Source organism: Micromesistius poutassou, assembly GCF_964030765.1.
Source record: "Micromesistius poutassou genome assembly, chromosome: 1".
NCBI classification, from domain to species: domain Eukaryota; kingdom Metazoa; phylum Chordata; class Actinopteri; order Gadiformes; family Gadidae; genus Micromesistius; species Micromesistius poutassou.
In genome coordinates this window covers 15318214-15345380 of record NC_140271.1, presented here as the reverse complement: position 1 = coordinate 15345380, position 27167 = coordinate 15318214, and the positions used below count along the sequence as shown (strand labels likewise).

The following is a 27167-nucleotide window of genomic DNA, read 5'->3' as shown; positions in this document are numbered from 1 at the left end:
CCTATGCGTCATGACGTCAACAGCGGGGCTATCTCGCCCCCTGGCCCCCCCCATCAAAACAGGAGACTCATCTGAGAGTGTATCAATGACTCACTCTGCACGGCCAATTCATCACTCCAGCACCTGGGGTGACACGCTGAAGGGCGGAGTAGACAGGGAGAGAGAGAGGAAGGGGAAGAGGAAGTGTGAGTGTGAGAGAGAGAGCGAGACAGAGAGAGAGATATGGGGGGAGAGGGAGAGAGAGAAAGGGGGAGAAGAGGAAGAGGAAGAGTGAGTGAGAGAGAGAGAGAGAGAGAGATGAGAGAAGACACACACACAGAGAAAGAGCAATATGGGGGGAGAGAGAGAGAAAGGGGGAGGAAGAGGAAGAGGGAGAAAGATAGAACGAGGGACAGAGGCTGAGAGAGAGAGAGAGACAGAGGAAGGGAGAGAAGGGAAACTAGAGAGACACGAAGAGAGAGAGACAAAACTGGACAAAGGAAAATGCTAATACAATTTCCCTACGCCTTTCTGGTCCAGGTCCATCTTTTGTCCCGCCTCGTTGAATAGAGTGTGGAAGCCTCTGCACCATTTTAAACTAATCCAAACTCAAATGTGATTCGCCGGGCTACCTGTCCCAGCCCCGTCTATTCAATCTCACCACTGAGCCTACAGCTAAAGCACGCGCGTGTGCGTGCATGTTTGCGCACGTGTGTGTCTATGTGTGTGTGTGTGTGTGTGTGTGTGTGTGTGTGTGTGTGTGTCTATGTGTGTTTATGTGTGTGTGTGTGTGTGTGTGTGTGTGTGTGTGTGTGTGTGTACCCCTGTCGTTAGAAAATGTCCTTCTCGGCGGGTCCCCGCTGGGGCTGGCGTTGCAGTGTGCCAGCCAGTGCTGCCCTGACACCCACCCGGAGCACCTCTGTGCCTTTTACACGGTACATGGTTCCATTTCCTCTCTCACCCGTCCCCCCCCCGTCTCCCCCCCCCGTCCCCCCCCGTCTCCCCCCCGTCTCCGCTGTCTCCCATCTGTACTTCCCGCACCCCTGCACTTCAATGCATACTCATTTCACTCCTCTCTCCCTTGCTCGCTCTCTCTCTCTCTCTCTCGCTCTCTCCTCGCGCTCCCATCTCATTTTAAAGGCCTTTCCTGTTTTCAACCCACTATGCAGTCGTGAAAGTCAGCACTAGTCCGGCCACATGCATAACATAATGCGTCAAGGTCTTTCCCGTTTTTTTTGCCCCATCATGCAGTCGCGGTGTCTCACCCAAAAACCCTCACGTTCTCATTATAACAACATGAGCCGACACACCTGTGTGAGGTGCTCTCTGCGGTGGCAGCTTCCAGCAGAACGACACCAATCAGTGTGAGTATAACGGTTGTGTGAGAACAACACGAACAGCATGGTGTGTGTGTGTGTGTGTGTGTGCGTGTGCGTGTGCGTGTTACAAACAAATCTTCACAAAATAACAGATATAACTGAATCCACCTCCTGGCTCATTGGCTTCCCTGCTGTTCCTCATTCACACCTTGCTGGGTGACTAGCACTGACCTCTGATCGCATCAAGACTCGACAAGACCGTGCCTAAAAACCAGCCCTTCCAGCCCTTTGGCTGGTGCTTCACACCTCATTCGCTGTGACTGCTGCTGTGAGCCTGTTTCACAATGCGGTGTCTTTTCCACACCACACATCGGATACTGTGGTGTTGCTGATTCGATACGAAACAAGCCCTGGGCCCTTTATTGTCTGGTACATCATGCACTTTAACACACTCCGACACAAGCACATGCGCACAGTCTCCCACACACACACACACACACACACAACTACAAACACACACACACACACACACACACACACTCAGGTAGAAGAAGTATGGCTGTGTTGTATATATAGAGATGGCCATAGTTTGTGTACGGCTGTGATGCTGATGAAGCAAAAGTGAAGATGACAGACGAAGGGTGGAGGCCGTCCTCAAGGCTGTGATTCAGGAGATTGCTTCACTGGGTGTGCAGATGATTCAGTGTGCTTTGGGGGGGGGGGGGGGGAGAAAATGCTTTCTTCACATTTCCCGTATCACTGCTCATCTGTCTAACCGACAATGACAACAACAAGCAAAAGAAGTTTGAATCATGGGAAGGGAAAGCCTTTTTTTTTGCTGACTGTGCAATTCTACACTAAAGTGATACTATGCAGGCCAAGGGCCATGTCTCATAATGTAGCAAAACGAATTAACAACAATGGAACATGACAAGCAAACATCTCATGAGGGATTTCTAACACCAAATACTAAAACACCAAAACGGCGCATAACCAATAACGATAATATGTTGTGCGGTTCAACCCAGAGGCTGGCTAATTATGGGTCTCCATTACAGATCGTACCAACAGTAATTATCATCAACAGGGCCTTGCAACAGGAGTACTAACGGGCTGCATACCAATTGTTTAATGGCGATTCAGCTCGGCCTCGCTTCTCCACCTGTTGGTACGCGAACCACCGTTTGAACGACCCTGGTCTCTCAACCAGCAGGGACACTCCAGCGTGTTGCACTTGTGAAAGCCCATTGAACCAGAAACAATGGGAAGGAAAGAGGAAGGATCTTCTCGTTCGTTTAGCGGTCTCGTTGCCTAGTCTGAAGCCTCTTCCCCGTGGGGGTGTTGTGTGTGGAGAATGAACGCTCACTGCCTACCACTCAAACTACAGTTTGAACAGCCCACGAATGATTGTCCCTCTATAATTAGCCTTCATGTTTTCGTTAAGTGGAGAACGATAACCTGCACATACACGGAACCCCTCCAGCCCTCACTTTGGTGCGAACCAACCATGACGAAAAATACTCTTTACCCCCGGTCGTCACAGAGGGAACGACCATGGCAGCCTCCTCATGACAGGCAATCAATATCCTCTTCACTTAGAAAGAAAACACATACGGGCAGGGGAGAGAGAGAGAGAGAGAGGGAGAGAGAGAGAGAGAGAGAGAGAGAGAGAGAGAGAGAGAGAGAGAGAGAGAGATGAGAGAGAGAAGAGAGAGAGAGAGACGAGAGAGAGAGAGAGAGAGAGAGAAAGCGAGAGAGAGAGAGAGAGAGCGAGAGAGAGAGAGAGAGAGAGAGGGAGTGGGGGGGGGGGGGGGAGACTGGAGAGCGACGATCACGTCTCCTGGAGTACGAGGCAGGAGAAGAATAAGAAGAAGAAGAGGAGAGGAGTCAGGACACTCAGAGAAAACTAATAGAGAGAGCGAGAGAGAGAGATGTGGAGAGATACAGACAAAGAGAGCGAGAGCAAGAGCAAGAGATAGAGAGAGATACTAAAAGAGGATGGAAAATGACTAAGATAAATCCCTGAAACCTGCAGGATACCAGCAGTCCTGTATAATTAGAAATCTCCTGTTGGCTTGGCACTGGTGGTGGTGGTGGTGGTGGTCTTCCACACACCCCGAGAACAAAGCTGTGCTCAGCAAGCAGAAAGCAGTGAAGTTGACAAAAGGTCCCACTTTAAGGAGACCTTCGTTCAACCGTGACCCCGTTTGACCCCGAACGAACGAACGCGTTTAAAGTGGAAGGCCTCGTGATTTAGCCCTGATCCACTCACACAACAAATCAACACAATTTTTTCGATCATACATCCTTCCTATTCACGTCCGTCGGGGTCATTGATCTCACCCGTACCTCTTATGCAGTCATGCACACTGCGCTCAGCACAGATCCTCTGAGCTTCTCCACAGACCCTCTCTCCGGTCTCGTGCGGCGAGCCCCTCAGATTAAGCTCTTATCTCCGCTGGAATAGTCGTGGAGTTGAGAAACTGCATTGCGTCTGGCGGTGAAAATGTGTTCCCAGCCGGGATAACCGTTGCAGTCCTCTTTATTCAATGGGGCTTGTGCGTCAGAATGCATCGTGGATTTAATGTCGGCGATACTCGGCGCCACATTGAGTGGACTCAAGAGGGAGACGGCCGTGTAAAATCCTAAATTTACTCTAATATATCGCACCCTAGGCTAATGGAAACGGTTTTGCCTTAGGCTGTGCCGCGTGAGAAACGTGGAGGCAGTTTCAAACCCATAATGGCAAATCATCCCACGATTAAATTAATTAAAAAACGATGACCATAAAACAAACGGCACAATAACACACTCCAATGCTCCTGGTTCCAGAATGGATGCGGCCACGGCGTTAACACATTAATCCTATATTTCCTATAATCCGGAGCAATGCTGACATGATGTCAGCATTCCTCCGCAGGTATCCGCCTCATAAATAAGTATTACAATGAATATTTTAATAATCATATTTCATATGCTTGTGTTCCAGCGGCCAGGGCCGGTGTTGGCGGAGGGGAGACTCCGGGGTGGGGCCGGGCAGTGTCTCAGTCGTCTCCAGCAGGATAATAGAGCCGCGGTGGCAGTGTGCTCTGCTGGGATTATCTCCTACAGGTACCATCACTCTGCATTAGCCACACCACGAGGACACGGCCGCGAGCCTCGCAGCAGAACAAGGCCAGATATAGCTCCTCTAGTCACTCACACACACACACACACACATTGAGACACACTCTCACACACACACACACACTGAGAGACACACACACACACACTGAGAGACACACGCACACACACACAGACACACACAGACACACTTCAAAATGAGGTTTTAATGAGTCCTATGAGGTTTTAATGTGTTTCTACAGTGGTGTTTAAGCTAGGGTAGAGAATTAGTCTGAGTCAGATTTTTTCTTTGTCATATTTGTTGAAGTACTTTTCACATCCGACAGCAATCAATTAATAAAATGCTCTGAAAGAAATATTGTATTGTATTTTTTCTTCTGTAAGTGTTTAAGCCACGGTAGAGAATTTATATTACAATATATATTTTTTCCTATTTGTTGAAATTCTCTCGTCATCCGAAAAAAAGCAATCAATAAATTAAAATCTCAGACAAAAATACTGAATAACATCGAGGATCTATGGCTGCCGCAGACCTTGAAGCCTTTCGAATGATTTCATTCAGTCCAAATGAACTGATTATGGACGGCCTAAACTACCTAACCACGTACCCGCGCAAACTCTACCCCTGCACTCATACCCCCGCGCATGGCCCGAGTCTTGCACAGGGCGAGGCACACCTGTTGCTAAAGCTACCGAGCTGGTCACATGCTTTGGGTGAGTGGCTTTTGTGGGAGGCGTGAAGGAAGGGGAGGGATTTATTCAGTTGGATACTTTCAAAACCTAGCTTACTCTGGCTGGTTTCTGACTACCCCAGCTTTAACAGCCAATTACGCGCTGACGGATCCGTGCGTCCAGCACCACGATTGGTCGAACATGAAGCGAACGAAAACGTTCACCCGGCGGTTAAGCTGGCCATCGGGCTTTCGACTTTCGACCGGTAATCTAAAATTGTATTTGTGAGGCTAGCGTCAATGCGACCCAAACAGCTCTTACGGGAACACGAAAAAGCAGATAGTGAGTTTCCCAGCGACCGGGTACCTGGGTCAAAACGATTTAGATGAGCGCCAGGAATCCAAGGGAAGGAGCGCTGGCAGAATCCTTAATGCCCTGCAGACCTGCCCTCGTGGTTCACACAGCCTGAGAAAATACAACAAAGGCCGGTTCCCCCGACACTCCATCTCAAAAGTCTGTCTGAGCCTGTTCTCTCGCTGGCACAAAAACCTCCAAATAAAATATAATCTCAGGAGGTGTGCTCAATACACCATGAAGGATGTGCAGAGAAAGGGAAGGGTAGCATACTGTAGCCGTTAAAGACCCCATCATCAATCTATTAGTGATCAGGTGGAATCCCAGGCCGCCCCTTCAATCAATTCCTTTGGTTAGCTGAGCATCAGAGAACACAACCTTTTTACCGTCGCCCTTAAATAGTTTATCTCCTCGCAGCAGCAGCAGCCAAAGTAATGTAAATCAGAGGTGACAGAGGTGGCAAACAGTTTGACAGGCAGCACGTTGTTAACACACACACGCACACACACACACACACACACACACACACACACACACACACACACACACACACACACACACACACACACACACACACACACACACACACTCGGCGGTGTGTTAACGCTAACGGCTGAGTGGGGTCTGGTCGACTATAGAGACGGTCATTGAGATGTCACAGATATTATGCGCTGTATAGCCGCTTTATGTCAACTGGCGATAAATGTCACGGCGGGAGAGACAGAGGGAGAGGGAGGAAGTGTGAAGCTGTGGCGAGAGAAAGAGAGCGAGTGAGGGAGAGCTGTGAATTGCAGAGCTGTCGCCGGAGATGCGCAGGAAGGAGGAAGGAAGGAAGAGGAGGTCAGAGGAAACAGGGACGAGGGAAGGACAATGTGAAGAGAATAACAACAAATGATTGCAAAACATGACAGAGGGTCAGGGACACCAGCACCAGGGAGAACAGAACCCATATCGCAGGCATAAAGAGAGTGTTAATAACTGGTTAATATTTCTAGTGGAACCCTTCCTCCCCTGTGTGTGTGTGTGTGTGTGTGTGTGTGTGTGTGTGTGTGTGTGTGTGTGTGTGTGTGTGTGTGTGTGTGTGTGTGTGTGTGTGTGTATGTGTTGATTGAGTGTTGGGTTGGCAGGTCCTTGGAGCTGCCATTCTGTAATGGAGTAGGTGATAGATGCATGTTATCAACAGCAGGCCTAAGGGGCCGGCTACGAATACATCTTTTGACAGGACTGGGATCCTACCTACCACACTTACTATGCTGAACATGAACAGCATACTCACACAGCTTCATGAATGAAACAGCAACCTCTCCCACACACACACACACACACACACACACACACACACACACACACACACACACACACACACACACACACACACACACACACACACACACACACACACACAGACCACAGCTGAATCGCACTGCCGCGATCCTCAAGGATATTAGTTGCTGTGACCTCGTTTAAAAGCCGACAAAAGGCTGACAGGCCTTGAATGATGAAAAGCCAGATTAAAAGCCTCTTTGTTCGTTGGGATGATTTCTGCCTTTAATCACGCCACCAAAAGGCTTCCACCACCAGGCTGCTGGGAGCCAGACACACGGTAAGGCAAATTTAAAATGAATAGCGGTAGGACAACGCGGCAAAGCAATCCTCGGAGCTCCGAACAAGGTTAGCAGAGCAGACCCTAGGGGGGGTGTCTGGGACACTGTGTAATTGAACTAAGTCAGGGGAGGAAGGGAAGGGAAAGGCCATACAGAAATTGGAAGAAGTAATGTAATGTTGCACGAGGTCGGCATCGGCAATAATGTGAAAGTCAAAGATATAATACAACAGATAAAACATGAAGTATGATTGATTCACAGACACAGGAATTCTACTCCATGTGTTTAACTTAAGACTGAGAAGCACATACCTTTGAGCTGGTCCGACACGACACTCTGTCCCACCCGCTCCACCACCCTCCCGTCTTCCCGCAGGTAGCGGCCGTCCAGGAAGTTGGCGGTGGCCTCCGACAGGTGCACCTTCCCGGCCACGCCCAGCTGCTCCATCAGGTTGGCCAGGTTGACGTCGTTGGACCACACGTCAAACTTGAACCGCTTCATCCCCAGGATCCCGCACAGGACGGTGCCGGTGTGGACGCCCACGCGCATGTTCACCATCTCCTTCTTCTCCTGGCAGAACTGCTCGATGGCCTGGATCATGCCCAGGCCCATCTCCACACAGCAGTAGGCGTGCTCCGGCCGCGGCTCGGGGCAGCCCGCCACGCAGTAGTAGCAGTCCCCCAGGGTGCTGATCTTCTCGCAGCACGTCAGCTCGCAGAGCCGGTCGAAGCGTCCGAACAGGTCGTTCAGGAGGCCCACCAGCGCGTGCGCAGACTTGTTGGCCGACATCTTGGTGAAGCCCACGATGTCGGCGAAGAGGATGCTGACGGGCTCCATGCGCTTCATGTTGAAGGGCCTGAAGATGATGTGGCCCCGGGGGATGGAGGTCTTCTTGCGCTTGTTGCTCTTGGGGCTGGAGATGGCGGCGGCGGCGCCGCTGCTGGAGTAGCGCTTCACGGAGCCGTCGCCCAGCTCGTCGTCGCCCTGCTTCATCAGGTCGTCGGCGACGATCCTGGGCATGACCGAGTGGATCATGCGCTCCTTCAGCGCCTTCTCCACCTCCAGGTCCTTCCCGTGCATGATGGCCTGGCCCACCTTGAGGAAGGTGCTGCGCGAGCGCACCTCCGACATGATGAAGAGGTGGATGCCAATGGCGTGGGCACACAGGTGGAGGAGGGCCTTGGCCGGGCCCAGCCAGCGCAGGGTGTCCCAGTCCGCCTGCGAGGCTGAGCCGGGGTCCTCGGTTAATCCGGTTAGGTACAGCCATCCCAGACCCTCGAAGATGAGGGAGTAGAGCAGCCCTAGCAGGACGGAGGCGTAGAGGCGGATGTGGAGAACGCTGTACAGCAACAGCAGCACCTCCATGCACAGGGAGAAGGTCCCCACGGGCGAGATGCACGGGACCGACGAGCACTGCGTTACGTTCTTCCCGAGGGAAACGTTATAATAATCAGCGCCCATGCCGCTGAAGTCTCCCTCGTCAAACTCTGCAGGCGAAGGCTCAAAGTCCCTGAAGCCTGACGTGCGGATCTGGGGAGCCAGCGTGAGGGAGAAGGTGGCCAGGATGAGCAGCAGAGACACCTGGTTGTAGAAGCGGCAGTAGAAATGGGTGAAGGTCAACAGGAAGAGGAGAAGGCAGAAGAGGAGGAAGGACGCGGCGGGCAGCAGGAAGGCCTTCCTGTCGCAGCGGGAAGGGTTGACGGCAAAATACAGTCCCCAGAGGACGCTGGCCGCCGCAAGGTAGAAGAGCACGTAGCGGAAGCGCCGGCGCGTCTGGGGGAAACACCTCTCCCGGCATGCCTCCTCCAGGATGGACGAGTCGAACTTGGGGTCCCAGAAGTGGCCGGCGGACCTCTCGAAGAGCTGAGGCATGTTCCTGTGCGAGCGGAAGTTCTTGACCGTGGCCCTCCTGGCCCCGGATTCCCCTGAGCTGCAGCTGGACGAGATGCTGTACTTGCAGTGCTTGGACCCCCCTATGAAGCCGCCTCCTATGGCCCCCAGGGGCCCCGCACCATGCTTGTGTTTCCCGCTGCTGCTGATCCTCACGGAGACGCTGCCTTCTCCGCTGGAGTCACAGCTCGCCTCTGTGTTGTGGGGGATCAATTGCTGATGTTGCGGGGACGCCATGTTGCGTTTTCGGTTGGTTTGTTTGCTAGAATCGAAGAAGATCGACGCTATGCGGAAAGGTGTAACCGGAGATTTGAGGGGGCAAGGCAAAAAGTACAAAGGCAATGTACTGTAGGCAATCCACAGTAGAGTAGGTCACACAATGTGGTTATAAAGGAATGGTTACCAGGATCCCAGCCAGACTAGTCTAAACTAGTCTAAATGCAAAAACTTTCAAAAATGTCCTGGGTGGTCCATCCATGCATTCCATTGACTCCAGCTGTTTTGACGCACTTGAGTCGGTTGGTTCACCCACCGGCCTACTCGTCTGTTTCAGTTTAAACTCAGACCTCCACTGTTAGAGCTTCGTCCCAATTATTGTCAACACACTAGGAAAATGACAGCTAGTACACGTGAATAAGACATTTGCTGGATTAAAGGGTTGTGTCAGCCGCAATTATTTTGGCAATCAATATTTTTTGATTTCCTTCGACTCACTCGATTGGCCATGTGTATGATGCCAATATAATCAAGGATAGGCAGATATTTGTTTAGAAAAATGGCATTTAGATCAGCTTTTATCCATAATTGAATAATCGTCTATCATACATCGGATATTTCACAAGGTTTGCAGCATTCCGAATGAACAACTTCAGCTCCCTTGTTTTGCTAAATAAATTAAGACCTAGGCAAACGCGGTATTCGGAAAAGGCTGCAGAAAGACTAAACAGCGGACAAGGAAGGGTTCCCCTGCTTTTGTTGAATGTCTTTCAGCTTTCAAACGCTCACTTCTCTTCCCACCGGTGATCACTATTCCGAAGCTTCTTGCAATAGGCCTAATGGGTAATACACCGATGGAGCCCCGTCCTTTCCCGCAGCGTCTACTCCTGCAGGAAAATCTCCTGCTGATGTCTCCAAATGGAGACGATTTGCGCTCACAACGCGTATTCAGCGAAGGACTGTTGGAAAACGAATGCGATCTGTGCAGGTGAGAAAACACAACGGCAACATCTGTTGAGTGGATCAGATCGCGAATGACAGATGCGTGAGAGTAGACGCATCATCAGCGAGCACCACAGCCGAATTGACACCTAGGTGGGGTTGAAACCAATTAGACCATCAGGGATTCACCATAAACCAGCCCTTCCGTGAGATGAATCCACATCATGTTCTACACCTCGGGTCATGCCAATGTTGATTCAATTCAGACACGCTCGACGGACGACACGTACCGCGGAATAACAGGATGCAGGACTGGATGCAGGATAGGATTCTGTAGGCTTCCCAGAAAAGTTTTTCTTCCACGGTGTTTATCATCTATTTCTTCAGCGCTGAGTGGAAAGTCTGCCCCGTGAAACCGTCGTTCTCATTCCCCTCTGGTTTTCTTCCCGAAACTCATGTTCCTTGCGATGCATTTCAGGTCATTGTGCAGGACAGCCAGCCTCGACACGTCTCGTCTCCACCAGAAACCCCGTCCATCTAAAACCGGCTGCGTTGTGGAGAGACTCGCCCCCCCACCCCTCCAGATCCAATGACCGCCCGCTGTCCGGCGTCTCGCTTTTAAAGCTTCTCCTCACACCCCACCAATGGCCTCTCCTCCTCCGCCCGTCAGCCCGCGACGCGCGTCTCCGGTGGGCTGTCAGACGTCGCCGTTCCTTCCCGCCTCCTCGAGGAGAAGAGCAGGCAGCGTTGTTCCTCTGGAGTATAGGGGAGGGTCGGCTTGTTGAGGAGGGAAAGGGAGCGGGAACCTGGGGGGAGAGACGTGCACGTACGGGGGAGGGGGTTGAGGGGGAGAAACGTGCACGGGCAGGGGGTTGGGGGTTGGGCGGGGGTCTAGAGAGGACGTAAGCAGTGGAGCAGGGTGGGGTGAGGGTCCTTCATCATCATTTCGCACCCTACCTCTCGGTTGTCCCGTGCAGCGGTGTGGTCGGTGTCGGTGCTCTGCCGGTTACCGTAAAGCAGGCTGCTTTTATACTTAATAGGAGCTGATTCGGCGGGAGGGTATGCAAATGTGGAGGCTTCGTTTTATAATTGATGATAACTTAGAATCTATTAAATGTGCTTGCTGTGACACATTGTCAAGAAACAGGTGCCCTACGTTTGTTTTATTTCGACCGTTGAATGTTATGAAGTCGCCCAGGGCTTCATGGGGGTCTTGGGAAATAAAATAAAAAAAAGCAACTCCAACGCAAACTACCTGCTCCTGCGAACAGCGTGCCCACATGAGCCATGCACACACACACACACACACACACACACACACACACACACACACACACACACACACACACACACACACACACACACACACACACCTTGCCCCAACACATGATGTCTTAAAAATCACGAATTGCAAAAAGTGGGTGCTGCAATGCAGCTCAGGAGATTTGCTCAGGAGTAAGTCTATTGCTAAAACACGATTGAAAGAAAGCAACAAACGCATGTATTCTCTCAGTCAGAAGTGTTTAATGTTCATGATTCACTGGACAAGATTTCGGCTAAAACCTAATGTAGGCCTACACAAAAACAAAACTCATTTGCAGTCTCTTTAAAAGTCAACGGCACTTTAAAACGAGCGACTTTATCATACCTACACCATAAATGCAGGGTCAGTTGTTCGATTAACCCGGCAACCAATGAACAAGAAAACACCCAGCCAGGTGACTTATGGATCATACCTGTCTCCACAGTGCCCCCTAGTGGGCACCTTCCGTCACTGCAACCGTGTCCCTCGAACCTGACGCGAATAATATGCAAAATGTGTATCACTTATGCATTGTCTTTGAGTTTATTCTGTAGACAGTAATGGTGTAGTTTTTCATTATTATCTTGCAGGTAGGCCTACCTTTTATTACTATTGCATGTCTAGGAAAAACATTCCTAGATTCAATGGATTAGTGGGGACAACAACAAAGTATAGGGAAATACACAGACACAGAGCCGAATTCAGCCAGGCACGATTTTGATTCAAGTAATCAATGCGTGGCTGATCGCAGATCATACCTAGACAAACACTTTCCAGTAAGTATTGCATTAAGTCACAATGTGTACAGCTATCCAAACCTTTATTTGTATTTTGCCATTGCCAGGTTCAGGGTCAGGGATCAAAGATCAGATGATAACGTTTTCACCACTTTCTTCAACGTTAATTTCCAGCCCACGCACAGTACTCCGTAACTGCCTCGAATTGGTCATTGCATTTTAACATGGATAAAAAACGTATTGTGTATGACTTCAATAGAAGGATTTTATATCAGGTTAACTCCTAGGCTAATACTTGTAGCATAGCATACCCTATATATTGTCTTTTAAGATATTTAAAAGACAATATATTTAAGATTGAGGTTCCTTACCCATATAATAAAATAAATTGTTTCCAACTGTCAGAACAAACAGACACAAGCAAGCTGCAATATGTCAGAACACATAATTCATGTTATCACTGCTATATCATGGACACCAACATTTATAACTTTTCATTATTTCATGTCACACGTCACTTTTCATGTGGTCATTCAGCTTTAATGCTGGAGAGCTTATTGAGAGGTGAAAGAAACACGCAATAAGGCATTCGATAGTCAACCAAAGAATGACACATTTACAGACAAAACAGTAAGAATAGTTAAGAAGTTGAGCAGAACACACACACTGCCGGTGAAGACTGACCCTTGACCACTGAACCCTGACCTTTTCTCCCACAAAAGTGCTAATTTCATAGGTTGTCAACAACCCGTGTCAATGAGACCACAACATATGAGACAAATAAATATATCTTTTTTTTGTTGCACTATAGAGATGGTGAAGTCAATACTGTTAGGAAATGTTGACCTATTCAAACGGAAATGCATGCATCTACAATGCATGCTGCTAACGCTATACGCTATACGCTCGCATGCAAAATGAATGTTGTTCAGACAGAGTCGAGTCGAATGCAGAGGTATGGCCTCCTATGTAGCACCCGACAGCTCGTTGCAGCACCCACAACATTTGATTTTATAAACGACTCATGAAGCACATGGAATTGACCTGTGACGATTCAAATCTCAAGATCTAACAAAACACAATTGGCCACTCCCGTTTCAAATCCCCGGTTTTATTTACACAAAAAGAGCTGGTGATTGGATGGTTGTCAGCCTCAGGCTTTTTTTTTTTCAAAATTTTCATTCAATTTTGCTATTTTTGTAACTCGTCTTGGTCGACGACATTTCCCCTCGCACCCGGGGCCAGACAGTCCACGGTGGTCGTGCCAGAGAAAGCAATGATGATGGCGTGTGTCTTCATTAAATCCCCCCCCAATGATATCCTTGTGTCTGTAACATGACTATCATTCAGCTGCCGCAACATTCATACAAACGCCCCCTCCTCCTATTCCCCATGTTTCCCCCGAAAAAACCCAGAATGCACCACTTCATACTCTCCTGAGAAAAAAAAAACCCAACAAAGAACCAAAACTCAAAACTCCTCTTACTCTCTTTCGACAACACATGCTCTCTGATAAACGTAGGTTCCGCCAACACCAGTCCTTCGACTCCCTTCCTCTTCCCTTTCACCCTCTCCTCCTCAATTCGTCAACTTCCGTCAGTTTTTCCGATAGCGGTTCTTAGGCTTCTCGTCGCAGCCGGTGGCCTCGCAGCTGGTGAGCCCGGGCTGCTTGTCGGAGTTGATGCTGCTGAGCAGCGCGGGCAGCTCGTCTGTGATGGCCTTCTCGATCTTGGCCAGCAGGCAGCCGCCCATGTAGGAGCACTGCGTGGTCAGGGGCTTGAAGCTGGTGATGGCGTTGATGCCGAAGAAGTCGCGGTAGGCGTCGCGGTTGGGCAGGTCGAACTTGCTCACGTTGGTCTTGGCCAGGATGGACTTGAAGATGTAGAACTTGTCGGGGTCGTCCACGATCTCCTTGAACACCAGCTCCGGGTCGCTGAAGTAGCTCATCTTGTCGTTGTAGGTCTGCACGTAGCGGTCCACCAGCAGCGCGTGGATGCGCACGCGGATGCCGTGCTGGCGGATGAAGGCGATCTTGTTCTCCAGGCGGTTCTCGATCACCTGGTTGAGGTCCTCCAGCAGGGAGATCTCCTCGCGCTTGAAGAGCTCGCGGCTGGTGTCGGGCGCGTAGTCGTAGGGCCAGAAGGAGCTGACGTAGACGCGCGGCGGCTCCGTCACGTTGATGAGGGGCGCCAGGCTCCAGAACAGGGCGCCGTACACCCGCATCAGGTCCTGGGTGGCCAGGTTGTCCGCCTTGTTGAGGATGATGCGGATCTGGGACTCGCGGCCCTTCAGCTGGCGGAAGAGCATCTCCAGCTCCAGGCCCACGTCCAGCTTGGTGGGGTCGAACACGACGAAGATGAGGTCGGCGCGGTCGATGAACCACTGGCACACGTCGTTGAAGGGGTAGCCTGGGAGGAGAGGGACGAGGTGTGTTTATAGAGCAGCCTTCAATTCAGTTCAATATTATTTGTGTAGCCCTTAATCACCATTACAGTCTCAAAGGGCTTAACAGGCCAAAAATGCATGAAATCATTCAAACCAAAGGTCATTCATAGTGCTTAACAAATTGCATGTAAAAACGTTAAGACGACGATTATTAAAATACTTTAACAGATAGACACGGGAAGAAGGCATCACGTCTCTGTTATTTCTAAGAACGGGCCTGCTGAGATACACTGTGGGGCTCAACCAGCCATCCAGCACACAGAACCAACACATGTCACACATGTGACAACATGTGTGGAGTTTTAGCTTGACCAATAAGAGCAAGATCCTTCTTTGCTCGAGTGGCTTTTGACTCTTTTAATTCTACCCAATTAAAACCGGTTACATTGAGGATCTCAGCGTCGCAACAAACTATCTCTGCCTCCTCATCACAGCCATCTCGTGCCAACGCTTTTTATTTTATTTTTTAGAAGTACCTCTCTCCTGCTGCTTGCGGTTCTCGATGATGCCCGGCGTGTCCACGAAGGTGACGCGCTCCAGCAGCTTGTGGGGCATTTCCACCCCGATCAGCTTCTCCAGGAAGTTCTGCCCGAACTTCTCCAGCGGGGAGAAGGAGCGGGAGCTGTCGGCGGCCATCACGATGCCCTCCACGGAGCGGATCTTCTCCCCGTGCATGATGACGGTGAACTCAGAGGTAGTAGGCTCAGCACCTGCACACATTCAACCATCACTAGCAGCACTAGGAGCATTTAACCATCACTAGCAGCACCAGGAACATCCAACCATCACTAGCAGCACCAGTAGCATTTAACCATCACTAGCAGCACTAGGAGAATTTAACCATCACTGGAGCATTACATTTTACTATCACTATATTATATAAGATGCCATTACATTCAACCACGTCATGTACGACGGGGGATGGATGTGGCTGAAGTGCCCAGGACCTGAGTGAAGGTAGTTACCTGTGTAGAGCTGGTAGGGGCTGTTTTGCAGGCCCAGGAGGTAATTGATCATGGAGGACTTGCCCACACTCCACGGCCCCAGGAACAGCACCATGGGCTTGGAGGTGATCTCTCCATCTGGGGTGTTGAAACAAGACGGAGAGAAAACACTCAAATCCCAAATCAAGTCTTATAAAATGCAACTTTGGACCAAGAGCTTATTTTTCTTTGCACTTTAGAAAGAGGTGAGGTCAGGTGAGATCAATAGGCGATATACAATATGCACTTTGAAATGGCACAAGGAATTGTTTTTGTTCCTGACTGCATGTCAGGACACCACTGTCAATCACAACCGGCCCATGACACATTTTACAACAGAGAAAGCCAAAGAAAAATCAATAAAAATGGAAAAGTATTCTATTATAAAATATCATTAGAGGCTAGCTCCAGTCCAAGCTAACGCCTTCTGAAACATCGCCTTCGACCATGCATTGATGTCTGCAGCATCAATGCATGGCCCAATGTTGCGGTAAAGCTGGGAAAGCAAGCAGAGCCTCTCAAAGCAAGCACGAGTGCGTCTGGGTGGGCATGATGTTGGGAGGGAGGGCTCTGGCAAGTGCTGCTTTCAACAACCACAACCTTTGGTTCAACCCACAGGGAGATATTTTTTGTTTCTCTGCAAGTAAACCCAAACACCACAATCAGCGTTTCGGTTCGATTGGTAACAGTCGGATAATGACAAACTCAACCCACTGCCCGCCCACCCTGGTCCACAGTCAGCTAACGCGTCGATCCCTTGTGTCCATGTGCGACAGCCTGTAGCATTAGCTTGAGCCGGTTCTGCACATGCACCCTCCTCCACATCGTATGGCCTGGACTCCTCTCCACGCTGTGCTCCCTATCCACCCACGAGTCCCCCTTGTCCTTCAACCAGATCTTTGTGTAGTTTCTGCAAGACCAAATGCTTTCTGAAGGGCTATATCGGAGGGTACCGCTTATAAATCCAATCGAGTGTGAATGTTTATGACCTGGCATGAACCGGTGGCATCACTTTGGTCGTTATTTACTACTGACAACCAAACTGATATAATATCAATGACGGCAAATGATTGACGACCGTGGATCAGACGAGATGGAGGGAGGTTGATGAGCACTGAAAGCAGTGCCATGCACAGGGAGCCCTCCCTCAGACCAGACACCATACCCACCTGTTCCTGAGTCCCCCAAGTTGCGTCCCGGGTAGGCTGTTAGATGAGGGGGGGGGGGGGGGAGGGAACAAGGGGAGAGGACGGAAGGATGGGAGGTTTAAGAGTGGGAGGAGGGGAAGGAAGAAGAGGAAGAGAAGAGAGAGAGAGCTAGAGCGAGTGTGCGTGGGATGTTTAATGGGAAAGGAATCGTATATTTCACCATCATGATCACACGTGTGCGTTTACAATGGATGATTTATCATGTTGCTCATCTACAGCGGTGTCTAGGATGTGACCTCCAACAATTTGGTTTTGTAACTTTTTTGTATTATTTCATATATAACTTTTGATTAAATTCTACTTGCACACTAACTTCTTTACTGTGGACATCAATTTTTTTAAATGTGATTATACTGCCTTTTTCTCTTGACTTGGAGACATTATAAATAGAAATAGGTCCATCATAATTCATTTATGAAAATAATAAACAAGAGTGATGGCGTAGTGGGTTTAACCCTTTCCTTAACTACAATAAATAATGTACAATGAAAGAGCCGAGATTGGTCTTTGTGTGTTCGGTACCTCCAGCCACAAGAGGGCAAACAGTTATAATCAGAGGATCTTAAACTGCATGAGAAGACTCGAGAATGTGGCTCAAGATAGTAAACTACAAGTCATAAGGGCAACATGATTTTTTCAAATAATCGCAATTCAAATAAAAAGAAAGAAAAAAGGCTAAAACAGGAGCTATTAAAATAAGAGCCTTCAGCAGAAGCATGAAGGCCATCGCCTCTACCAACACGTTTTGGATATTGAAGATGAGACTGCTCAGCGTCATATTGTGGATCACACTGTGAACCACTAGTCAGAGAAAAAATGTTTATTGTTTGGCTGCAGTTTAAAAAAATCACTTGAGAGCCCACCCCACCCCTTTCTCCACCTACTGTTCCTCAAGCAAAAACCAAAGACATAACAAACCCACAGGGCAGAACACCACCACCACCACCATCGCCACCTCCATCACCACCATCTCCACCACCACCATCTCCACCCCCACCATCACCACCTCAACACCACCACATCCACATCCACCTCCGCCACCATCATTTCCACCTCCACCACCATCTCCACCACCACCATCTCCACCATCTCCACCCCCACCATCTCCACCATCACCATCTCCACCTCCATATTCATCTCCACCACCTCAGCAGCACCAGCAGCATGCGGCTGTACCTGAGATCTCGTGCTGTCTCAGCTCATTGTACTTGTAGGCCTGTTCCATGGGCTTGATGGCCGAGTGGTAGATCTTACGCAGCTTCTGAAGGGCCGCTGCAGAGGAGAGCAAACACAAAAACGCACCGTTGGAAAAACTAGAGGAAGCTGAGGAATGTGGGGAAGAAACTGGGAAATGAAGCGGAAAAAAAATATGCAAATGTTTCGAAATGCAAATATGTTGGGCATCAGGTCCAGGCAAGTTGTGATGAATTATTCAGATGTAATATATGGCAGTTAACACAAATGAATTTTTTATGGTTACTGAGGGCTTCCTGGTCATTAATACCTTCTTGCTTGCTTCTAGGCTAGACTAAAGAGGATTCTGCCTCCTAGTGACAGCCCAGAACATGCAGCTCCCCTCCCGCTGTATACCTGCATAGTCTCCTGACTTGTCATCGGTGGCCAGGCGCAGAGTCTCTTCGATGTGAGACTTGTCTCTCAGGGCATAGGGAACATCCTCCACCTCCTCCTCTGTGGAAAATCACCACAACGTCAAATTATCTGATTTAGTGACATACAAAAGTTTGAAAAACGTATGTGTCTCTTATCTTTGATGAGAGGAAAGCACACTTAAAATAACTTCAGTATTCTTAAATTATTTTACTTCAGTAAAATATATATATATACGTATATCTATCTGCAGCTGAAAATGTTACCACAGTAGTGTCTTACTCCATATCACTATTGATAACATCAGAAATTCAAGCACATAATTTGTGAACATTGTCTGAAAACAGTGCAATATGAAAAACCTTTACAGTATAAAACATGTTTAATTAAATGGATTTTGTTCCAATGTTGGATTAGATCTGCCACCATATTTTATTTAAAACATTTATATTCCAGAATTTGTTTTCCATAAATGAACGCAAGCTGTAAGCAAAAGCACCTTACACAATTATCTTTCATTCTGTTCACGGAGCGTAACACACCTGGGAGACCTCATCCCCCACCCAATCATCTCTTGGATGGTTCACAACCGGGCGATTAACACGACAACACCAGGATGCAAACCCAACACCACACGGGTGAGTCATCTCCATATTCGAACGCATGATTTGAACCTGGATCACAGCTGCTACGACCGTCCAACTCCTAATTCAACAGCAAAGCCCATTAAGATAAACAAACATAAAAAAAACATTCCCTCAACGTGGCCGCTTTTGGACCTGGAAGAGAGAGATAGAGATGTTCGCTCGGCGGACTTCCCCCCGACGAGGAACAAAAATAGCACCACCCTGATCCCCTCCCTTCGCCGTGGCAGCCAGCGCCACCGTAGGACGGACAATGATTTGTAATCCTCGCTTGTTGTGTTTCCATATTTAACCACCCATTCGGAACCCATTGGTCTGTCGGGTTCGCCTGTCCTTCTATGCCAGAGCCCAGGGAGAGGCGTTCTCTGTATGGCCGCTGCGTAGGGGGGCTTGGCCTCCAGGCAGACCCCAGATTCACAGCAGGACCCACCGGGGCAGGGAGGCTATTTATAGGAGCTGTTGGTGGATGGCTGCTGGATCACACTTGTCTGAATAGTTTGCCGCCGGCAGCATGGCAATCAACTCCCTCACTGCTGTGACAACGTTGTTTTTCTCTTGAAATGAATGCACGCCTGATTGCGTTTGCAATCACATAATCAAATGTGATTATTATATCCCAGTTACATTGATTTATTGGTGATGAACTATGAAGTATTATGAAGGGAGTCTTGATGGTCTATTCAATCAATTGTGAGTGTTTTCATGTGTAAAATGCACGCAATCACATTTTGATAGGCTAGTACAGTTATCTCCTTATCCCTTCCATACAGATTTACTGAATCCCAAAATGATGGGACAACCAGTAAAATAAAGAGAAGGAACTTTCGCCGACTCGCCCTGGCTTACTGTAACGCTGACAACTTAAAGTATCAAACGCATTTCTGATTAGAGATGCTCCATGAAGGATTCAACAGAATAGTAAGTGAAGGCAGAGCTGTCTGATCTCCGCGGGGGACCCGCCCCGGACCGGCTGCCATGGTAACCATTAAAGAGTTCAAACAGCAGCAGATGAAGACTTCTGGGGGAGGTCAAGCACAAGACGATAAATCTCTGCTGAGTTTAGAAAGAAAAAAAAAGATCGTTTTATGTTCTGTTTGATGTAATTTGGTTTTAAGGAATCGCTCCTAAGTGGAATTCCGGGATGCTTAATTGAGTCTAATGGACCCCAGTTTGAAAGCATGAATATCTTCTCTGATCATAATTGCTCAACCCATGCTTCCAGTTAAGAAAGCACATTTCCAAACGAGCACTGTACATTTTTAGCTGCTGGCAGTGTGTGTGTGTGTGTGTGTGTGTGTGTGTGTGTGTGTGTGTGTGTGTGTGTGTGTGTGTGTGTGTGTGTGTGTGTGTGTGTGTGTGTGTGTGTGTGTGTGTGTGTGTGCTCGCGCATGTGTTTTCTAGGTTCTAGAATGAACCAGCAGCTACCGCACTAACAATAACCTCGTCCTCATGCATTTTCTCAGCCTGAAGACATAGTGCTAAATAGCTAAATAGCTCCTACCGCGCTAGACACATGCTACTTGGCATGGCCAGGGTCGCTGTGTCACCGCGGCCGGGTGTGGCTGCATCAGGGAGCCCCGGCACCCAGACTTTGGCTGCCGGTGACTTGGGCCTCCTTCTCCTGTTCCCTTCCTGAGTATGTCCTACTGAGTGTCTGAGAATTCAACTTTTTATGACCAGTGTCTTTCTTAGCCTTTTGTTTATTTACCCACGTGAAGTCCCTCATTTTGTGCATCGGCATATGAACAATCAATGTAAATAGACTACATGAACCTCTCTCAGTGAACCAAGTCCACCTCCTCCACCTACACCACATTTAGAGATATAATATAATAAAATAATTATAATAATAATTATAATAATTATATCATTATTTGATCTTTTGATATTTTGATATTTTGCACCAAAACCCATGAGGAACCAACAAGGTTCACCTGTGGGCAGCTATGTCAACAGGTGTGCTTTGACCTGTTGAACTGTGATTCCCTCTGCGGCGTTCACTCTGCTAACACGCGAGCTACACTAACGCTGATGTAAATAACCGACCCACGGGGTCCTAAAAATGCTGTGTTCTTGGCAGATGCTTCGTTCAGCAAAGCTTTGCAGTGTTGCAGCCGCGACACCAATGGAAACAGCAGCGCCTCGCCTATTCTCAGCCCTCCGGACGGCTAAATATAACCAGGTGTAATGTGTGAGAACAAGACCCAGCAGACCGCTTTGCAGCCAGTGTAAAAGCTTTCAAAATAGTTAATTCGAAGACCTCTTTGCATACCATCCGCAAAAAAAAAACAGGTTCAACTAATGCAGTCGTATAAGAGAGAAATAGGCCCTTCAACCAGAGTAAGAAGCCCTTTCGTCCGAAGAGGATTTGAACCAACCACACACAGCTCTCCACCAGCGGATCTTTTTATAACTGTGTAAATCTCACTCGTATTCTGTCATGTGTGTCACATGATCCACTCCGCTTAGTCATTTCAGACACCCTCTAATTCTGCACTGGCTAATGTAGTAGGTTGTCATCATGCCATTTGAACGATCAGAAGATACCCTGAGACACAAATCACGATATGTCGGATACCGGTCTCCGTGCTTCCTCCCCAGACAGGAAGCCATGCGCTGGCTGTAGTTCAGGGTTGTCTTTAAAGGGGATGAGGCGCAGACGGTTCAGAGGGCTCTGGCCAATGGATAAGATTACAGTCATCTGAGTGTAACTGAATTAGGACTGGGGTTTCTTAAGGGTTTGCAGCACCATCCAACTGTGAGGACCTGATGTTGACTTTGATGAAGTAATACTACTTAGGCTATACCTAAGTGCCTCAATGTAACGTGTACCACATCTGTCCTTTACATGAGTGAGGACATGGAGATGTCAGGATGTCCAAGTAGAGGACTGTCCTGATTACAGCCTGAAGATGAAAGCTTGCCTTGCCGACACCATCCAATCAGAGCATGGGGCCCCTAGCGAGATCTCAGCGGGGGCCTGTGTAACTTGACTCCCCACTCACTTGAGAGCAGTTGCATCTCTTCACACCAGCCCCTTGAGTGGGCCTTTAAACTGTTGTGAAGCTGTTAACACCTTCCAATCCGGCCCATGCCCAATGCCATGACTGGTGATTCGGCTCCAACACGGCTCAGGCCTTGTCTTTGGGATGGTGGCTCTTGCACCAGCGTCATAGCTCGCTCTATATTAACCCTGTCGGCACCAGAGGGAGTGACAGATATGAACAACTGACATCTGTCCAAGGAACCATGTGTCCTCACTGAGAATGTTGCCAGGCAACCCTCTGTAGTTTGGGCAAACATGACTGCGGGAGTGGCCAGTCCAATCGAAATGCCGGTGGTTTTAAACCTGCCGCGAGGATCTGGATTGGCCCTCGACGCCGACGGGCTGTGTAAGACGCACTTCGACTGCCGACCATTAGCTCTGCAGATTATACATATTAGCAATGTGATACGGTAGACTAAGTCGAGGTGTAGCGACCGTACAATGATCGGTAATAGCTCCGGCCCCTGATTAGAACGGAACGCTATTCCTTGCTGGGGTTGCTGTGATTCTCACCCTGTTTAAGTAATGCACTCTATGCTGTACTTTGTGGTCCGAAGTAATAATAACAAACCTTCAAGATACATAATAAATGATATCACGTGATGAATTCAGAATGTAGGAATTTATAATTTCAGAATATAAAAGGGGGGTCCTTGGAAAAAAAAAAAAGGGGGGCTACTTGGAGCCCAAAGCTAGTAGGGACCCAGTGCTACTAAAGGCCCAATGCAACTAGGGGCCAAGTTACTAGGGGCCAAAAGCTACTGCGGGGTCTAAAACTACTTTGAGTCCAAAGCCACTAGGGGCCAGAAGCCACGAGGGGCCCAGTGATACTATGGTTCCAAAGCCACTAGGGTGTACCACAGTGCTACTATGGTTCCAAAGATACTAGGGTTTTAAAGCTACTATGGTTCCAAAGCCACTAGGGGCCCAAAGCTACAAGGGGCCCAGAGCTACTAGGGTTCTAAAGCTACAGGGGGTCCAGAGCTACTAGGGTTCTAAAGCTACAGGGGGTCCAGAGCTACTAGGGTTCCAAAGCTACAGGGGGTCCAGAGCTACTAGGGTTCCAAAGCTACAGGGGGTCCAGAGCTACTAGGGTTCTAAAGCTACAGGGGGTCCAGAGCTACTAGGGTTCTAAAGCTACAGGGGGTCCAGAGCTACTAGGGTTCTAAAGCTACAGGGGGTCCAGTGCTTCTATTTATCATCTTTGCATGAGTTAATGAGATGAATTGTATAGCCCTGACAAAAAAAGGGAATATATCCCAAAACCACCACACATAGTGTTACAGAGTGTTAACCATATAATCCCCCCTAACCCTAACCCTAAACTCCTCCCTACCCACCCGTACGGCATGGCTTGTGCAGACCACTTGGAGGGGAAGCCACAGATGGCAACAGGTGGCTGTAGTCGCTGGAGATTGTACACCCACTGGTCAGAAATAGCCTTACAATGGGTCAGAAGATGGAAAGAGGAGGGTGAGAGAATGGCGGCCCCCTATTTTAAGGCTCGGGAGTGTTAGTCAGTCTGGAGACTAAGGGACTCTCGCATCCCAAAGGCACAGGTCGGTGGATAGCCGATGGGCATTTGAACGGACTGAGTAATGAACTCATTCACTGGGCCGGGATTGCTTTGGTCCACGCGGCAATGTTCTTGTGAGGCTGAAACACAGAGTTGGAAGTGCAGTGCTGAACACAAACCAACCTATTATCCAGGCACGAGAAGCGACAGCACTTACTCCTAACCAGTTCCAGTGAGGTATATCTATAGGGAGTAGTAATAGTAGTAGTAGTATTTGGGTAGTAAAAACATGTACGTTTTAAAGTACAAACAATAATAGAAGTCATACATACACAGGTTTCTAACAACCACATTTGACTGGCTTAAGAGTCTTGCTGGTCAATTGAACCAACCGCCTCCCCACAGACGGGCTGGAGGACACGTGCGGGCTGGTTACTAGAAACAAGGGGCAAGAGGGCAGAGGCTCTTAGCACGGCGGTGTCAAGCCGGCTCTGGATCCCTGATGTCCTGTCCCCCCCGCTGGCGAGGAGGACATCCTCTGACCTTGAGGCAGGGGAAGGCGCTGGGAGTGCTAGGGGTTTAGCAGCTCTTGTCCTGCACTATCGGGAGAGCCGGGTCGGGACCCCTGCAGGGGGGTGTTAGTATTACTACGATCAGCGGAGGGATGTCCCAGGCATACCGCATGCCATCGATTGGGGAGCCTCATGGAAACCCAACGCCGGAGGTGGATCCAAGTCCTTCGTGGTTGAGGTGGCTTGAGCAGCAGGAAATGTAAACTGAGAGCCGGATTCAATCAAGCATCCTGATGCAGATTAAATGTTTGTCTCTGTGGGCAAGCAATGTGGAAGATCTGGATGATGTCCCATTAGAAAGAACATATTGGGAAGATGCAATTTCCTTAGTGCCCTTTTTCTTGTTGTGATTGCTTTTAATATTTCGTCTGAACTTTAGGCTCGGGTTGTCTTGATGTTAGAGAGTAAACTATAGAAAAAAGATCTGAAGTGATGCCACCCAAAAAGATTAAACACCGACTTCAACACATACAAGCCAATATTTCAAAGTCCCTTTCATGTAGAGACACAAAACCACTCATGGTCACTCAAATTTGATCTGCTCCATGCTGGAAATCCATACTGTGTACTGTGTGTGCCGACACTTAAGTTCGCACACACACACCTGCATGGAACACCATCGGTGACAACAGCTCCGTGGAGGTGTGTGAGGGGCAGGCCGGCCCCCCCGGCCGGTCTCCCTGGCCCCTCCTGCCTGGAGAATGCATGTCCCTACATGGCCCACTGCTGGGAATAAATTGTGATTGTGACAGTGCAGGACGACAGCAGCTGTGCAGCCGGCTCTGAAGGCCTAGCTGAGGGGCTGCGAGGGGTGGGGAGGAGGAGGGGAGGGTAAATCTGTGATGGGCAGTGTTGGGTTTCAGGGGGTGTTGGTGGTGCCGGTAGTGGGGGGAAGGGGAAGGGGGGGGGGCTGCCAATCTTAGACACCTGACAGCAGTCAGGACTGCGGAGGCCCAGCCACCGGCGACAGGCCTGACCGCCACCCCAAGGGCGGACAAGGGTGACGGGCGAGGGGAAATACCAACTGCTCTGCTCCGCGAGACACGGGAGCCTGACAGCATTTCTGCCCGATGGAGTAATCTGCGGCTAAACATGGGTGGTCCGCTCACAACGGTCGTTTGCTGCTCTGGGCGCCACATTTATTTCATATCAGTTCCCAGGCGGCCCCGATCGGGACGTCGCCTGCTTGTCTGTTGATGAGCGTTCGCGCGATGAACGAACCGAGGACACATTCCAAGTCTAAATGGACGGTGCGTTAATGTGGTCGTTGCCACGTATCCATCAACTGTAAAACAACAGATAGCTTTAGACTGGGAGATGGAAATAATTTTGAATGAGAATAGTATCATCTGTCACGTGGTTGGTTGACTTTCCATCAGATGGGGGTATTCTTCGAGACAGCTGCCACAAAGTCAGATCCCAGGATAGAGAGAGAGAGAGCCGACGGCCAGTCTCTCTCTATCGCTCTCTATCCTGGGATCTGACTGTGTCTCATGCAACTCGTCTCTACTTTACAGTGAGGCGTCAAGGCATCGAACTGTAGCTGACATGATGGAACTGATTCATTCATTTTTAATAGCGATAGATGAACAGGTCTGGCCTGCCTAATCATAGATTGCACCGTAGCAGAACCGTGCTGCTGTGCATGTGCTGCTTCATTACCAGAAGCATCCCGGCCTCTGTCAAAAGCAGACGCTAATCATCCATGTATACAACCTTGTTATACAAGCCCACAGAAAGCTCACACTGAATAGCGGAATAAGGCTACGTTTTCTTACATTAGTCACAGAGCAGCAACAGGTTAGTGAATGAGCTACAATCAGTGAATGAGCACTTAAAAAGTATGAGTCACCGCCACTGAACTCAGAGAACTACAAGTATCGGGGAATATCAGATATGCACCACATGAAATCTTGTTTCTCAATGGACGATGGCTATTAAGCCCGTCTTTGGTGGCCGAGCAGTGCCAGCGCATAATTGGGCATTCAATTAACAAACCTGCCCACAAAATAATGACAAATAACATAAACCAGGGCCTTACCTCCTGTGGCCTGCAAGAGCAGCAGGGAGACAAAGCAGCAGATTGACACTATACCCTTCATGATGGCTGCCAGGAGAACTCTGATAGCCGCGCAGGCTATATATACCAAGGCGAGAAGGTCAAAGGTTGCCCAGGGAAAAGGGGGCAGGGCCAAGCAGAGCAAGCCAGTTGGTGTGTGTGTGTGTGTGTGTGTGTGTGTGTGTGTGTGTGTGTGTGTGTGTGTGTGTGTGTGTGTGTGTGTGTGTGTGTGTGTGTGTGTGTGTGTGTGTGTGTGTGAAAAAGAGTCACAGCATACCACTAGGGCCCTACGTGTGCAAGCAGCTGACTGTCTTTTTTAGGTTGAGGGCCGGCCGCTGGCCTTCAGCATCAAGACAAGGGGAGCCTGAGTGGTTACACAATGTGGAATCTCTCCCTCACACCTGCCGCACGGGCCCTTTACTACACAACGGGAACAGTGGAGTGACGCATCGGTGCGCTCGGGTTGGCCTTGTCATCATTCAAAGAGGTTCATCGTCATTCACGTATGTGGTGACTTGGTGACGTTTCACATCCTCAATCACGCTGATGAAGGCGTCTGTGCGAAGATGCTGAAAATGTTACCAAATATAAAACCATCTTCATCATTGTCATGAGTTTTTTTCCACTTCACAGCAAAAAACAGTGGTGTGTGTGTGGGGGGAGATGAAACGCTGCTGAATCAAACTAGAACTACTGTGAAATATCGGGCTTATTACAGTTTAATCACAATCAACTCAACACTCAGGGCAGAAAATTTAATCCCACACCTATACAGATAAATTGTCTCAATTGGAATTAGTCCCACAATATATATATGGCTTGGGTTTGGGTGGGATACTGATAGGTACTAACACACACCCGTTCAGTAGCCAAAGTAAATCCACCATTACATAATTATTGCTTGATTATGTAATGGTTGATTTCCCTGTACACTAAAATCCCACTAT

The 27167-nt window shown here is 49.0% G+C and overlaps 2 protein-coding genes across 3 annotated transcripts in view; both read right to left on the bottom strand.

Moving 5' to 3' along the window:
• The window catches only part of adcy9b (adenylate cyclase 9b), a 27961-nt gene extending 17311 nt beyond the window's left edge, over positions 1-10650 (bottom strand). The window contains 1 exon segment of the mRNA XM_084488328.1: positions 7363-10650. Coding sequence (XP_084344454.1) covers positions 7363-9178 — 1816 coding nt within the window. The 5' untranslated portion in view covers positions 9179-10650.
• Positions 10651-11603: 953 nt separating this feature from the next.
• Positions 11604-26277, bottom strand: srlb (sarcalumenin b). Of its 2 annotated transcripts, XM_084488230.1 has the most exons (7): positions 26203-26277; positions 18366-18464; positions 17952-18047; positions 16737-16772; positions 15550-15666; positions 15061-15294; positions 11604-14547 (listed from the first exon to the last, which is right to left on the bottom strand). In XM_084488230.1, exons 1-7 carry the CDS (start codon positions 26261-26263, stop codon positions 13736-13738), a joined length of 1455 nt encoding a protein of 484 aa, XP_084344356.1. In that variant the 5' UTR covers positions 26264-26277; the 3' UTR covers positions 11604-13735. The 2 variants fall into 2 exon arrangements, with proteins under 2 accessions (XP_084344356.1, XP_084344357.1); XM_084488231.1 differs by lacking the exon at positions 16737-16772.
• Between the last annotated feature and the right edge of the window lie 890 nt (positions 26278-27167).

What these genes read in the sequence shown, in the direction of transcription:
- srlb (XM_084488230.1), bottom strand. Translation starts at nt 26,263, where the DNA reads ATGAAGGGTATAGTGTCAATCTGCTGCTTTGTCTCCCTGCTGCTCTTG. An exon ending in CTTGGGGGACTCAGGAACAG is followed by an intron (nt 15,667 to 16,736) that starts GTGGGTATGGTG and finishes TCAACACCCCAG; the next exon opens with ATGGAGAGATCACCTCCAAG. An exon ending in CCGCAAGCAGCAGGAGAGAG is followed by an intron (nt 14,548 to 15,060) that starts GTACTTCTAAAA and finishes CTCTCCTCCCAG; the next exon opens with GCTACCCCTTCAACGACGTG.